Below are 15,983 nucleotides of genomic sequence, written 5' to 3'. Positions count from 1 at the left end.
CTTCCGGAGAAGTGGTTCCCAACCTTTTTTTGACCAGGGACCACTAGGACTTTTTTGTTCGGTGCAGGGACCCCAAGGTTCAAAATAAAAATTCCGGGAATTTGAAAATAAACTTTAATCATAACTGTTAGTTAAACGTTAAACTTAGAATTATATTTGAATATATATATTTTATAATAGAGAACTTTTAATTGAAAATATTAATTTATTATGGGTTTATAACTTTGTTTCGCGGACCTTAATTTAGTTCTCGCGGACCCCTGGGGGTCCATGGACCCCTGGTTGGGAACCAGTGGTCTAGACAGTTTGAAAATTACATTATTAACAGTAAAGTAAAGTAAAAAAAATTACAGTTGATCACCAGACTACCCGGATCACTTCCCCTGGAGAAAACGGTTGCTTGGGAGGGCAGACTCGATGGCATTATGCTCCACTGAGCTCCCTCCCTAAACCCCGCCCCCTCCAGTCTCCACCCCATATTCTTCAGGAACTTTCCATCCTGGAGTTGGCAACCCTGGTTCCATCTGCCTTTCCAGTGCATCCTGGTCAAAGGAGGGATTTTGCCAATGGGACCAAATGCACCACCCATGGATAAACACAGGATGCAAGGGTGTGCGTTGGTGTCTATTGCACTGTATCAGCTCTCGGCCTCCTGGTCTTACAGAGCAAGAAAAAAAGGGGGGATGCATGCTTAGGGGTGTGATGAGAATTCCCGACTGAAGACATAACGGTTCCAAACAATTATTTATTCCAGACTTCACCTTCCTTCTAGACGAGGGTTCTTGCTTCCTCCTTCCAAAGCAGAGCCTATTCTTGAAGACATTTGCTCTTAATTGCTCTCCCCCTCTGTTTTCCCACTCCCCCTCCACTTCTTCTGCAGCCAGTCGTCTCTTCCAGATCCCGATTCACGTTGTAACCCCACTAACCACTATGGACCTAAGGGACCCAGCGACGCTGGTGTCCATGTCAAAGAACGTAAAGCGGCCTTCGGTGCCAATCCGAGTGAAGACGTTGTACAGGGGTGAACCGATGGCCCTGGGGGTAAGTGAGGAGCACGGGGAAGGCCTCGCATGCCACAAGAGATGGCTCAAGAACGCAGGCTCTTTCCCTCACTCGGGAAGAGTGCCTGTTATGTCTCTGCATGATTAATGCCTCTGTTCCTACCTCTGTCCCTGTGTCTTTCCTTACTGGGCCAACCTATTGTCGTAGCCTGACCTGGTCGGCTCAGGCTAACCAATCTCTTCAGATCTCGCAAGCTAAACAGGGTCAATACTTGGAAGGGGAGCCTCCAAGGAAAACTGTGCAGAGGAAGGCAATGGCAAACTACCTTCTTCTCACTTGCCTTGAAAACCCCTTGCTGGGGTCACCACAGATCAGTTGTAACTTGACAGCATTTTACACACACAGAAGCAGGGTCAGTCCTAGTTAGTACTTGGATGGGAGACCACCAAAGGAAGTCCCGATTCACTATGCAGAGGTTGGCAACGGTGGACCACCCCTGTTCATCTCTTGCCTTAAAAAAACCTACATAGTCGTGTAAGTTGGCTGCGGCTCCATGGCACTTCCCACCTCTACCCACTGGGTGCAGAAGTCTCCACTCCCTGCACGAATTTAAACATCATCATCATCATTAACCTTTATTGGCATGACAGAGAACAAAAATAAAACAACAATATACCTCCAAAGGACAATACATATAATTCACAATTCGGGTTAATAAAACTTTTCTTGTTCTTTAAGAACTCCTGTAAGAAATTCAGCCACAGTAGCCATAATTTTAGGATCCTGATCACTCAAGAGAAATTTACATTTCACTTCATTGCTCCTGTATCTCATAGACTGGAGCAAAGTAAATCACAGTTTATCCCGCAGAGTCAAATAAAGAGGGCAATCTAAGAAGATGTGATCGATTGTATCAGGCAAATTTAAACCACATGGGCATAAGCGTTCGTGCCTGGGGATCTGAAGATATCGGTCTGAGAGCATCCTAGATGGGAATTCATTAACCCTAGCTAATAAAAAAACGCGGCGTTGAGATGGTACCTCTAGATTATCCAAATACCTAGCCATTTTACCCAAGTCATTATTAAGGCCTAAAGTCGCAGGAGAACAGATGGATGGTAGAGCTGGGTTAAGATTCTGCAGTTCTACATCCAGGAGACGTTGTTTAATTCTTGTAAAAATATAAGATTCATTGGCTAGAGTAAGGTTATCTAAATCAATTCAAATTTGACAAAGTTTAGATCTAATTAAAATGTCCCATGAAGAGTAGTGAAGTTCACTTTTCAAAAGATTTAAAAGGGAACCTGGCTCAGTTTGGAACTATAATTTGAGCCAATATCTTATTGTTTGAATCCAAGCTTTAGTGGTAATCAAGTTTTGCCCGATTTCGAGGCAAATTGTAAAATATGACGAATTTAAACAGATATGGCTACATGAGAGATTTAATAAGCTGGCTATGAAACACAGCACATGGACCGGCGTGGTGTAGTGGTTTAGAGCGGTGGTGTACTGGCCGGGCAGGCTGGCGGGGCTGCTACTGCAGCATGGTGCAGAGGGAGCTGAGAGTGGGCGGGGCAAGAAGTGGAGGAGGGAACAGAAGCCAAGGCTTCTGCAGCCTGGTGGATGCACTGAAAAAGTAGGGTCAGCAGGGGTCATGCGAGTCCAGGAAACAGTCCAGAAGTCAGGCCAGGGTCTCGTACTTATCACAGGCTAGGCAAGAAGGGGCATGAATAATGTCCGAGGTCGGGGTCACAGGCAAGGCAGTTGTCGTCATTAATTAATTATCAATGGCTACTAGTTAAAATGGATACTAGTCATGACGCATACCTGTTCTCTCCAGGATCAGAAGAGCATGCCTATTATCTTAGGTGCTGTGGAACTCAGGCAGGATGGTGCTTCTGCAGTCATCTTGTTTGGGGGCTTCCTAGAGGCACCTGGTTGGCCACTGTGTGAATGGACTGCTGGACTTGATGGGCCTTGGTCTGATCCAGCAGGGCTTTTCTTATGTTCTTATGTTCTTAATAAGTCCAAGGTCGTGGTCAGGTAAGATAATAACCGGAGTGGAGCGTGGCTGAAACCGGAAATCAGTAAGTTGCTTCCACACTGAAACTGCGCTTTGCCGCACCTTAAATCTGGCCAGCTATCAGAGTGAGGTTGGTTCTGACATCACTCACTGTCATCTTCAGCAACTGTAGTACCTTTACATCACTGCATCAGGGCCAAGCGCCTTCTTTCGCTCAGCAGAGTTTGCTGTTTCTGTCTCCGGAGACCTATGGGGGAGATTTCTTGTTCTAAATCTGACACTACGGCTTCTGAGGGGCCCTGGGAATTTGTCAGCCTGACTAGGCGTTGACACCTCTGGCAGCCCCTTTGATCCAGCACCCAGTTCAGAAGGCTCTTCCGCTGCATCCCCATGAGGAGCAGCCAGCCGCTCCAGCTCGGCATCCGACGCCTCTGAGCCAGTCATGGGGGGGGGGGCACGACGGGTGGTTTGGAGTGGTGGACTCTGATCTGCAGAACTGGGTTTGATTCCCCACTCCTCCACATGAGTGGTGGAGGCTAATCTGGTGGACTGGATTTGTTTCCCCACTCCTGCACACAAAGCAAACTGGGTGACCGTGGGCTAGTCACACTCAGCCTCACCTACCTCACTGGGTGTCTGTTGTGGGGAGGGGAAGGGAAGGTGATTGTAAGCTGGTTTGATTCTCCCTTAAGTGGTAGGGAAAGTTGGCATATAAAAACTAACTCTTCCTCCTCCCCTTCCCATCCTCCTCCTCCTCCTCCTCCTCCTCCTCCTCCTCCTCCTCCTCCTCCTCCTCCTCCTCCTTCTTCGCTGTTAGATGTCAGAGTAGGACCTAATTGACCTGGGTCTGAATCCCCACCTCCATGAAGCTCACTGGGTGACCTTGGATCACTCACACCATCGCAGCCTAACCTACCTTGCAGGTCTGTTGGTGAAAGCAAAATGGTGACCGGGGGAGGGAGAGAGAAAATCTCTCCTGCCCTGATCTCCTTGGAGGAAAATTAGGATCCAACTGCATAGAAAGAGGCACAATTTGCGGGTTTGGAGCCCCTATGAGAACATCCTTTCTTCCCACAGCTTGAGACCTATTGGCTTTCCGGTCTGTGTATTAGTATTTGGCTCAGGCTACGCTTCACACCTGAGGGTATGGCATTCCTGTCCTCCACCATATATGGAAATGACCTCCCCGTTAAACAAAAAATGGTGGCCCTTGTCTTAATTTGGGTGTGGAACACAAGATGATGCTAACATGTTCTTCCCTCTGTCTCGGCAGATCACGCAGATCCTGATCGGTGTTGTGGAATTCGCTTTTGGGCTTGTTTTGGCCATGCTAGATTATGATGTATTCTATTACAGTCATTCACATCTCAGAACTCCATTTTGGCTGGGAATCCTGGTAATTATCCACATTCAGGTTTGGAAGAAGCAGACCTCGAGGCTTTCAGCCCACTAAGGACCATGCTTTGGAAAGTCCGGCCATCCTAAGTTTCTCCCGGCAGATGCTTAAAAGCTAGCAATGAATGAACAGCTGTGATGGATCCATTGCACTGATGGGATTTTACTAGGCAGTGTCACACACAAAGGAACTAGAAGCTTGCCTTAAACAGACGAGAGCTTCCTTTGTGCATAAAATGGAATTCTGGGCTGAATATGGTATTTGGTGGCTTTTCTTTGCTCAGAATCTCCCCAACGGGGGTGGGGGCATCTCAGGATATCCTGGGAGACTGGGCAGAAGTTATTGGGGGCATCCCCATACTCTACCCTTAGATTGGCAAGGGGGCACCTTGCCAAGGGCTCTCTGTATAACTTTCCCGATGACTATATGATTGCAATGAGCAGAGGGACTGGGGGCAGGATTATGACACAAGAAGTGATAAATTTTCAAAAGTTATCCTCAAGGTCGAACCTCCAGAAATGCATGAAGTCCTTTTCCCTTTGTGTTCTGGGCTTCAGGAGATCTTTCGTGCTCCAGCGTAAGGAGCGATTCCGTCCCGCGTCCAGCAGGAGGGCCTGAACTAAACACTTTTAAAGGCTTTGCCTGTGCAAAACTGTTTAGCAGCAGAGTTCTCCAGGATTTATTTATCTATTTAAAGGGTGATTAATGACCTTTCAATCTGATAATCCAAAAAAATAAGGGGGTGAGTTCAGTTCTTTGACCTTTTAACAACATACCAGTCAGAAAACCTGTAGAAAGTTTTATCTTTTATTGAGAAAGGAGACTGTTCTCTTCATTTTAAAAGACAGAAGAAAATACAGGCTGAAAAAGTTAACCCTACAATGACTGTGAAGATAAATACTAAAATTATAAAAGCTCCTAGCATTGCTTAATCCTATTCTAGCAGGTAATAGTGTAAAAAGAGCCCCGTGACGCAGAGTGGTCAGCTGCAGTACTGCTGTCCAAGCTAACAACCTGAGTTTGATCCTGACGGAAGTTGGTTTCAGGTAGCCGGCTCAAAGTTGACTCAGCCTTCCATCCTTCCGAGGTCGGTAAAATGAGTACCCAGCTTGCTGGGGGTAAAGGGAAGATGACTGGGGAAGGCACTGGCGAACCACCCCGTAAATAAAGTCTGCCTAGTAAATGTCGGGATGTGACATCACCCCAGGGGTCAGAAATGTCCCCGGTGCTTGCACAGGGGACCTTTACCTAATAGTGTAAAAAGCAAATTAAGTTTCAGCATTTGTCTCACTGCTCTTAAGGAGTATCAAAAAACCCAGGATATCTCCCAAGAAATATAATCTAATCTTCTTCTGACACTTCCATCCAAAGAAATCTGATTCCTTTGTCCGATTAGTGTATATTCACAGAAAAATATCAATCTTATCTTCCTCTAAATTTGTTCTGTCATCATCATGTGATTATTACTTGGATAACTGATTGGTTCTCAACTAAATATGAGATGATCAACATGAGTGCAAATAAGCCAATCAGCATGTGCATATGAGTTACAACTGATATGGCAAGATAAAAAGTCCAATCTCAGCTCTGAACCTCTACTAAAAAGCAGCTAAGCTTAACTTTTCTGTGAGTGTTTCAATTAACTATCCGAGGTGAAAGCAACTCTAATAAGCGAACAGAGTTCACGGACAGCTGGAAAGTGCTAGAACTCTCCGTAAGCTTGCAAACTCCAAGAAAGGGTTAGTGCTATCATAGTTATGGCTGCACCCCAATCTACAAAACCTACCATGGTTTGATAAATCTTTGGAATTCTAGGACTGGACATAAGCCCCATTTTGGGATCCTGGGTCCTCGACCACATGACAAAATGATTTCCAGTGCTAGATACCTCTGATCTAGTGGGTGGGAGGAGCAGAGGCGGGAATACAAGGTGCTCAGATTCAGACCTTCATATTCCTTCTGATCTCTTTTTCTCTCTTCCACAGTACATCATCTCTGGATCCCTGTCTGTGGCAGTTGCCAAGAACCCCAAGATACCACTGGTAACTATCCAATTTAGGACTTGGATGATGGGATTCGACACCATGAACTGGCAGACAAACACAAGAAACCAATTCTGGGATGCACTGGGTTTTAAGACATATTTCACTGTTCCTGACCTTAGATTATCTCAAAGGCAGGGTCTTAATGTTTTAAACAAACAAAAGAAACCAAAAGGATGTGGACAGAATGGAGCGGGTGCAGAGGAGAGTGGCGGGGATGATCAGGGGTCTGGAGGCCTAGTCCTATGAGGAAAGGCTGAGGGAGTTGGAAATGTTCAGTCTGGAGAAGAGGAGGTTGAGTGGGGACATGATTGCTCGCTTTAAGTATTTGAAGGGCTGTCACTTAGAGGAGGGCAGGGAGCAGTTCCTGTTGGCAGCAGAAGATAGGACTCGCAATGGATTTGAATTGTGAGAGGAAAGGTACCAGCTGGATATGAGGAAATTTATTTTTACAGTAAGTGTTGTTTGACAGTGGAATCATGTACCTAGGGACGTGGGGAGCTCCCCCTCACTGGCAGTCCTTAAGCAGAGGCTGGACAAGCACTTGTCAGGGATGCTCTAGGCCAGTGGTTCCCAATCTTTTTTTGACCAGGGACCACTAGGACTTTTTTGTTCGGTGCAGGGACCCCAAGGTTCAAAATAAAAATGCCGAGAATTTGAAAATAATCTTTAATCATAACTGTTAGTTAAACATTAAACTTAGAATAATATTTGAATATATATTTTTATAACAGAGAACTTTTAATTGAAAATATTAATTTATTATGGGTTTATAACTTTGTTTCGCGGACCTTAATTTAGTTCTCAGGGACCCCTGGGGGTCCATGGACCCCTGGTTGGGAACCAGTGCTCTAGGCTGATCCTGCATTAAGCTGGGGGTTGGACTAGTTGTCTTGTATGGTCCCTTCCAACTCTGATTCTATAAATCTTATTAAATGTTGGTTCCAGTGGGAAATTTATTTGCATTCCTTCCAGTCTAGATGAAATTATAAAGGATTGTAATGTTCACCCAATGGAGCTTGTAAGACTTCAGGTTTCTCTCTAACAATATTCCAGTGTTATAGTCCAGTTCTGTCTAACAACTATTGGTCACCGTAGCCTCTAGAACACAGCTTATCCAGCTGATATAAAGATGTGGATACAATTTATATCCACAGGTATTCTCAGATTAAACTAAAGGGCAACAAAAGTACACTAGGTTTAGAAAATGAATCAGAAACAATCAAAGATATCAAAACAGACCACTATTTCTGATACTTATTTGGCATATAAATGGAGACTCCTTTCCTTACATCTCTGAGATTTGGCAGCAATGAATCCTTCTGACATTTTTTAAAAATTCAACTCAGTGAAAAGCCGGAAATTACATTACAGCCAGAAATGTGGTTTGCCTTTCACTGCATACAACATCGGGACCCTTTCTACTATCTGTCTGGATTTTTTTGCAGGGATGATCCTCAGGAGATACAACTATGGAAAATCTCATCCAAATTGGATGCAAAAAAAGTGAAAAGGGATACAATTTGAAATCTGTCTCCCATCATCATCACCCATAAAGAATCAAACAAATTATGAATTTAATAACAATAGTGATGGAGAACCTTTCGGAAATTTTTGTATCTGTATAGGAATCTCAGTAACAACCCTAATAGCCCAGGTTAGCCTCATCCCAACAGACCTCGGAAGCTAAGCAGGGTTGGTACTTGGATGGGAGACCACCAAGGAAGGCCGGGCCTGCTATGCCGAGGGAGGCAATGGCAGACCACCTCTGCTCATCTCTTGCCTGGAAAACCCCGTGAGATGGAGACTCCGTGGGGTTGCCATGAGTCAGTTGCAACTTGATGGGGCAGGAATGTCAGGGTTAGGTAGGCATGTCTATAGGAATCTCTGGGTTACATAGCAAAGTGATAAAAAAAAAACGCACACACATCATATTGTTATAAGCCAAAAAGGAGAGGTTAGCCCTTAGCTGTCCCACTTTAAGCCCCTGAATAGATGTGGAGCTTCCGGCCTCGATCCTGTTCTCCTTTGATCCAGAGCTTGGAATTTGCTCCATCCTCTATATTTCAATATTTTTTGCACACTCTTGTCACGTGATGACTGTTACAGTCTCTTATCAATGTAGAATTCATAGCTGGATCTTAATGTAAAGCATCTTTTTCTGGGACCCAGGTCTGCCTTGGAATTGTCCATGCCAGGGGGTTGTCATAAAGGGCAGGGACAACCGAGCAAAGAGAGGATGAAGTGTGACTGCCATCTGTGGAGGCTGGAAACACCAGGGATCCCATGGAAGGAGGTGGGACCTAATAGAATTCATGGTTTGCTTTCTCCCTCTAGGTGAAAGGCATGCTGGGAATGAATGTTGTGAGTACCGTGGCAGCTAGCATTGGGATCATCTTGCTCTCCATTTTGATAACAGATCCAGTATACTACTATATTTGTGAGCCAGATGATATCCGCAACACACAGCCGGAACTTTGCCATGAATTCATTGCCATCTCTTACGTGAGTTTGCCTTGCCTGAAGAAGGGGGGAGGAATGGGAGGAGCTCACTTCTTGGTGAACTTTGCCTCGAAAGGGAGAAAGCTCTCTAGGATCTGCTCATTCCCACCATGAGCTAAAGCACCATGGCTCAGTGGTAGAGCATCTGCTTGGGGTGCGGAAAGCCACGGATTCCATTCCTGGCATCTCCAGCTACAGACTACCAGCTCCTCCACCTGAGACCCTGGAGAGCCACTGCCAGGCTTCGTAGGCAATACTGACCTTGACGGATTGACGGTCTGGTTCAGTATAAAACAGCTTCATGTGCTCAACCTCCCGTGCAGCTTTTTGGGCACTTGGGCAGAACGAAAGTAATGAAAGTGGGCTAGGGGCCTAGTGACTAAGGCTGCCTGTGAGAGCTGCCATGCCTCTCTGGCATTCCTCCCAGTTCGGATGGGTGCAGCATCCCTTTCGTGTGGTTGCACTTCCCTACATATTGTGAGAGTTGTGTTTGTGCACATAGCAATGAAGAGGTCATTGTGCTTCTCTGGCAGTTTCAAATACTAGACATATCTACGGTTCTCCTGGTCTTCACCATCCTGGAGGTCCTTATCGCCATCACCACCGCTGCCTTTGGGTGTGCCACCCTGTGCCGGAACAGCTTCAGTGAAACGGTAATTGCCTAGATGGGGAAGTCGGTCGTATGAAATGAAAACCGGAGTGGAGGAAGGGCTACCCAGGAGGGAAGGTTGTTCTGGTATAGGGGAGATGGTGATCAAAATAAGGCTCTACTCAGAGGTGGGACCTGAATCCAGGATGCCCCCCTCCCATTGTGGAGCAAGGCATGCATGGAGCCAGAGATCTTGACCTCCGAATGTCAAATTTCTTCTCATTGTTGGCGGAAGGAGCTGCTGCTGCTGCTCCTCTTCTGACACTGGGACTCCGGGCCCACAGGCTACTGTTGCGAGGCGGGCTCAAACCCTGGCTGCCGGTTCCTCCTCCTCTGACGCTGGGGCTGTGGACCACGGGATGCTGCGAGGTGGGCTCAAACCCTGGCTGCCACTGAGGCTGGGGGAAGCGGAGGAGGAGGGCACAGAGGTGAGGAAGAGAGACACAGGGTCGGGGGGGGGGCGGAAATGTTGGGAATCAGCGAGTTTTTGTCTATGTCAGAACAACAAAGATAGTTAACTGTATATAATTGTTTGCATGGTATTGGGGAACAGTGCTGGCCACTTAGCCATATGTGACATTCAGCTGCATTCCAAGAAGCAGCTGTTAAACTTCTGTTAGAGTTGAGACAGACTTTGTTACCTATAAACACTTCTTCCTCAAGTTATGAGCGACATGACAGTTGTTATTTTGTATCCCAAGTTTGTTTGTTCATGGCAAGAGACTAACAGAGGTGGTTTGCCAGTGCCTTCCTCTGCATCCAAATACTAACCCATCCAAATACTAACCAGGGCTGACCCTGCTTAGCTTCTGAGACCTGATGAGATCAGACTAGCCTGGGCCATCCAGGTCAGGGCATCCCAAGTTCACCCTCCCTATAATATAGTAAACATTTGTTTTGTTAAAAGAAAGCTAAATGTTCAGAGTCGTTGTTTGTGTGTGTGTGAACCATAATCCACGAGATCACGATCTTTTCGCATTTAAACTCAACAGCATTTAAACTCCCCAGGCGGGAAAGGCGCCCCTCTTGTCATTTGTTTCTCCCTGTCCTCGTCCCCGTATGTTCCGTTTTTTGAATGCGGGATCATAAAGGGTGAGACAGGACAGGGACAAGCAAATTCGAACACAGCCATTCATTAACGGCATAAGTGAGCAGGTCCGATCCGTGGTTTGGACATGCTGTTGCGTGGAGAAATCAAAGTGTGAATCTGTGGCGCGGAGAGAACTGTACTTGGGCGTTCGTAAGTCATTCACAGGAAGCGCTGAAGAGTATTTCTGGAAAGATTCCCTTCGGAGGCCGGTTAACAGAAACCCTTTGGTTTCTCAAGGCATGCGATAATAGGAACAATCAGTGATGTATACGTGAAAGATGCAAGGAGACTCATGGCTTTGCTTCCACTCATGGGCAACAGTAAGAAAAAATATGGAGTAGGATGCAAGGAACCAGAAAAAAGGCGTCTAAGGTCTGGATCCAGCCTTCAGGCTGCCTTTCCTGACCTAAATCTTCCAGACACATTGTTAGGGCAGATCATGTGCATGTCCATTGTGCTCACCATCACTGCTATTTGGATGATGATGCACCCTGAGCATGGAGAATAATTTGATGTGACCCCCCCAAGAGCTGTTTGAAGGAGTCAAAGTACAGAAGAAGACGCAAAAGAGGAGGAGGAGGAGGAAGAGTTAATTTTTATATGCCAACTTTCCCTACCACTTAAGGGAGAATCAAACCAGCTTACAATCACCTTCCTTTCCCCTCCCCACAACAGACACCCCGTGAGGTAGGTGAGGCTAAGTGTGACTAGTCCAAGGTCACCCAGCTGGCTTCGTGTGGAGGAGTGGGGAAACCAACCGGGTTCACCAGATTAGCCTCCTCCGCTCATGTGGAGGAGTGGGGAATCAAACCCGGTTCTCCAGATTAGAGTCCACTGTTCTAAACCACCGCTCTTAACCACTACACCACGCGGGCTCTCTAGATCCAAAGGTTGGATCTAGAGGTTGGGGTCTCCAACCTTTTCGAGCCTTTGCGGCCAATCAGATCTCCAGTGGCCAAACCGATGGCCAGGAGGGCAGAAGGCCCATCTGGCCCGGCCCACTTACTAAAACACTCAGTTGGCGCCAAGAAAGTGCCCGTGGGCCCTGTGGCACCCATGGGCATCACGATGGGGATGCTTGCTCTAGAGAGTATAATAGCAAAGGCTGAAGGACTGAGCAGCTGTAAACCTGGCCTCATCTGTTGCGTTGGGTGGGGTCTCTTCTTTCTTTCAGACTGTCGTGATTTTCCAGAACGCAGCCCAGGAGGCCCCCCACCCACGCGTCCCGGCTATCGTGACACCAGTCAAGGAAGATGAGACACTCTAAGTGTCCGCAGCCCTTTCCTCCCTCATCACAACTCCTTTGCGTTCCTCTTGGGAGAAGGGCTGACCATAGTGCACCATAGCAAAGCCTGAAGACTGAGTAGCTATAAACCTGGCCTCACCTGTTGCGTCCGCAATTTTCCAGAACACAGCCCAGGAGCGCCCCCCCCAGCTGTCCTGACCCCAGTCAAATAGGGATGAGGCACCCTGAGCGACCACTACACCCCCCCCCATCCCTCATCACCACTGCTTTGTACTCCTCTTGGGATACGGGCTGATCGTACAACATGAATTTCCTGGCAGAGCATCTTTTTTTTAACTGCCAAATGGTGCAAATAAACTAGAAAACTGGTTCGATTTGGTTTTTTTATTTTAAAAAATTAGCCTTTTCTTCTCTCTTTATTTTGGTTTCCTGTTACGTATATTATTGGTACATTACACAAAGCTCACTATATCTAAGTGTAGTAGTGTTCCTGGCTACCACCACATGCCAGACGCGTTTCGGCCTATTTGGCCTTCATCAGCGGTCAATTAAAACCCATGTAACACCTGCAGTCATTTACAGAAATATATACATATACAAACAGTTTAAATCAAACCAGGCATGTATATAGGTTGTATATTATATTATTAATATAGTTGTATACTATAAAATGACTGGACAGATGTTTAAACAAACTTATGTATTAATTAAGCTGACTTATAAAAATGATAAAGATATGGAAGATCTAGATGCTGTCTGAATCCCAATAATCTCCAGAATGGAAAAAAAACTTTCAAAACTCTAGAACGTAAAGACGAGTAATGTTTTTGCTGGCTTTAATATGCGTTATCTTTTTAAAGTATTATTATTACTTTTCTCTGTAACAGTATGTAATTTTGATCAATATTTTTCTTTTTCTTTCCCCCAATTTTATGTATATATGTAATTTTATGTATGTAATAAAGGTTTTAAATTAAAAAAAGAGGATGTGCTTCAGCAAAGGGCAGCATTGTAGGGTTGCCAATCTCCAGGTGGGCCCTGGAGATCACCCGGATCATGAGGGTTATGATTAAAATTGTATAGACAGCATACCCAAAGAAGAAAGAGTGAGACGGCTCGTGCTGCCACTTTAAAGACAATCGGTACAGGGTCCCTGCAGGAAGTAGGGGGTAGAAGAAGAATTGGTTTTTATATGCCAACTTTCTCTACCACTTAAGGGAGAATCAAACCGGCTTACAATCACCTTCCCGTCCCCGTCCCCCCACAACAGACACCCTGGGAGGTAAGTGGGGCTGAGAGAGCTGTGACTAGCCCAAGGTCACCCAGCTGGCTTCATGTGGAGGAGTGGGAAAACCAACTTGGTTCACCAGATTAGAGTCCACCGCTCCAAACCACTACGCCATACTGGCTCTCTTTGCAGAAGATTTCTTCGAGGAGGTAGTTAAGATGGAGGTAAAGGAGCTTTAGGAATGCAGGACCCCTGGTAGGTGGGTCCGATGTTAATGGACTTCCAACTGGGCAGACATTAGTGTGACCAACCCCCTGCACAATGCAGGAAATGAACAACTACCTCCCCCCACATCCCCAGTGACCCCAACCCTCCCCCCGCCATGCAGGATCCCACAATCAAAGCACTCCCGACAGATGGCCATCCAGCCTCTGCTTAAAGACCTCCAAAGAGGGGGACTCCACCACCCTCCAAGGCAGCACATTCCACCGTCGAACATCCCTCACCATCAGAAAGTTCTTCCTAATGTTTAGGTGGAATCGCTTTTCTATTAGTTTAAATCCATTACTCCGTGTCCTAGTCTCTGGAGCAACAGAGAACAAGCTAGTTCCCTCATCAACTTGGCATCCCTTCAAATATTTAAACATGGCTATAATGTCTCCCCTCAACCTTCTCTTCTCCAAACTAAACAAACCCAACTCCCTATGTCTCTCCTCATAGGTCATGGATTCCAGACCTTTGACCATTCTGGTCGCCCTCCTCTGGACATGCTCCAACTTGTCAACATCCTTCTTAAATTGTGGAGCCCAAAACTGGACACAGTATTCCAAGGGAGGTCTGACCAATGCACAATACCGTGGTAGTATTACTTCCCTTGATCTAGACACAATACTCCTATTGATGCAGCCCAGAATTGCATTGGCCTTCTTAATCCATTCAATATTATCTAATGTTCTGATTGCTCCTCCCCCACACATACACACTTTTTGCCTCCGGCTACATGAGAAATAGTGTGTCATGGCCCAGCCTGGGCTTAGTGCCAGTGAGGACTCCAGACGCCCGGTCTGAAGAACAAGTACAGGCACTCCCAGACACACGGCAGCCCGCTAGATCAGAGGCACAGCCAGAAGACCAAATGCAGGCACTCTCAGAGACACAACACAAATCCAACACAGATAGGCAATACTATCTTAATGTGTGTGTGTTAAGTGCCGTCAAGTCGCTTCCGACTCATGGCGACCCTATGAATGAAAGTCCTCCAAAATGTCCCATCTTTGGCAGCCTTGCTCAGATCTTGCAAATTGAAGGCCGTGGCTTCCTTTATTGAGTCAATCCATCTCTTGTTGGGTCTTCCTCTTTTCCTGATGCCCTCAACTTTTCCTAGCATGACTGTCTTTTCCAGTGACTCTTGTAATCTCATTACCTTAATACCTATATGTCAGGGATTCAGTGTGAGTTCCATTTCTGTCAGGGCAGTTAAAGGGTTGACTTGTTTACATCAATAAAGTTTTGGATAGTATCAAGGTGATGATGCAAAGACAGATGTATTGGTTAGAGAATCGCCATTGCAAATGTGCAGAAAGGCACAAAGTCAGAATTGTTTATTGCCCTGTTCCTTTGTTAAAGGTGTTAAACTTCGGGGCAGGATGAGTCAGTTACTTTTGAATCTCACAGAAGCAAGATGCCTGTTCTTAGCTCTCCTGAGCTGGGACACAGACAAAGGATTTTTAAGCCTTAGAAACCTGCTAATACATTTAGCAAGGCTTGTAGGGAACTAGACAGAAAGATGTTATTTGTTTTACGCAGGATGAGTCAGTTACTTTTGAATCTCACAGAAGCAAGATGCCTGTTCTTAGCTCTCCTGAGCTGGGACACAGACAAAGGATTTTTAAGCCTTAGAAACCTGCTAATACTTTTAGCAAGGCTTGTAGGGAACTAGATAGGAAGATGTTATTTGTTTTACTCCATGTTACCCTCCCTGATTTTTAGTACAGTAAAGAATTTTTGTTTGATTAAGAAACAAGTCTTTGACTCTGTTTATTGTGTGCTTGACCTGAATTCTTTCTAACTACAATCACGATTCATTGGGCCTCTTAACAAACCCCAACACTATACATTATACAAAACCAGTATCCAGCATAGCAATTCTTCATATAAGAAAATCTGGTCACAGGACCATACATGAGGAAAAACAGTTTTACACCAATATGAGTTTCAAAGTTCAGCATCGACTGGAGTTTACAGTCCCGACAGTTCATTAAAGCAACTTGTCTGTTTAGGAGAGTGCACAAAAGACGGTTTTCTCGAGTTACTCCGTTTCTGGAAGACGGTTTTCTCGAGTTACTCCGTTTCGATGTCCTTCTTCAGCTCCATTTCACAAGGCTCTCCTTAATCCTATCATTTCTTGTATTTACCCATAAGCATTGCATTTACAGTTCCTCCGTGGGATACAGGTAAGCCAGAGACACAACAGCCTGCTAGCTCAGAGGTATCCCCTGACCTCGGGGCAGTGGATCAGCCTCCGAGCCCCAAGTCCCCAACCTGCCTGGAAAGATGCAAGAAGCAGCTGAGAGAGGGCTGGCACTTGGCTGCACACCGGGGACTACAGCTGGAGAGTGATTTAACTGCAGGACCCAGCCAGAGACGCAGCCAGCAAGTCCCCAGGGCATGGTATAAAAGCCTGTGGGGGAAGAGTGGGGGTGTGAACGCAACGGGTTTGCTTCATTCTGACCTGTCTGATACCTGAACTGACCTCGAAAATCTTTCTGGCTTTCTGTCGACTCTGGCACTCCGGCCACGCTTTTC

At 46.0% G+C, this 15,983-nt stretch overlaps 1 protein-coding gene across 1 annotated transcript; it reads left to right on the top strand.

Annotated features, from left to right (window-relative positions):
- Nucleotides 1–930: 930 nt before the first annotated feature.
- On the top strand, nt 931–11,971 carry LOC130474700 (membrane-spanning 4-domains subfamily A member 12-like). The gene is made up of 6 exons (XM_056846399.1): nt 931–1,041; nt 4,299–4,421; nt 6,407–6,463; nt 8,801–8,968; nt 9,499–9,618; nt 11,879–11,971. The coding sequence occupies exons 1-6, from the start codon at nt 931–933 to the stop codon at nt 11,969–11,971; spliced, it is 672 nt and encodes a 223-aa protein (XP_056702377.1).
- The last annotated feature ends 4,012 nt before the right edge of the window (nt 11,972–15,983 follow it).

The sequence above is a fragment of the Euleptes europaea genome, chromosome 3 (assembly GCF_029931775.1).
Source record: "Euleptes europaea isolate rEulEur1 chromosome 3, rEulEur1.hap1, whole genome shotgun sequence".
Classification (NCBI taxonomy): domain Eukaryota; kingdom Metazoa; phylum Chordata; class Lepidosauria; order Squamata; family Sphaerodactylidae; genus Euleptes; species Euleptes europaea.
The sequence above is the reverse complement of the archived record's forward strand: the minus strand, read 5'-3'. Positions and strand labels throughout refer to the sequence as shown.

Coding starts and splice junctions, on each gene's coding strand:
- LOC130474700 (XM_056846399.1), top strand. CDS start 931: ATGGACCTAAGGGACCCAGCGACGCTGGTGTCCATGTCAAAGAACGTA. Junction 6,464..8,800: donor AGAACCCCAAGATACCACTG/GTAACTATCCAA, acceptor TTCTCCCTCTAG/GTGAAAGGCATGCTGGGAAT. Junction 9,619..11,878: donor GGAACAGCTTCAGTGAAACG/GTAATTGCCTAG, acceptor TCTTTCTTTCAG/ACTGTCGTGATTTTCCAGAA.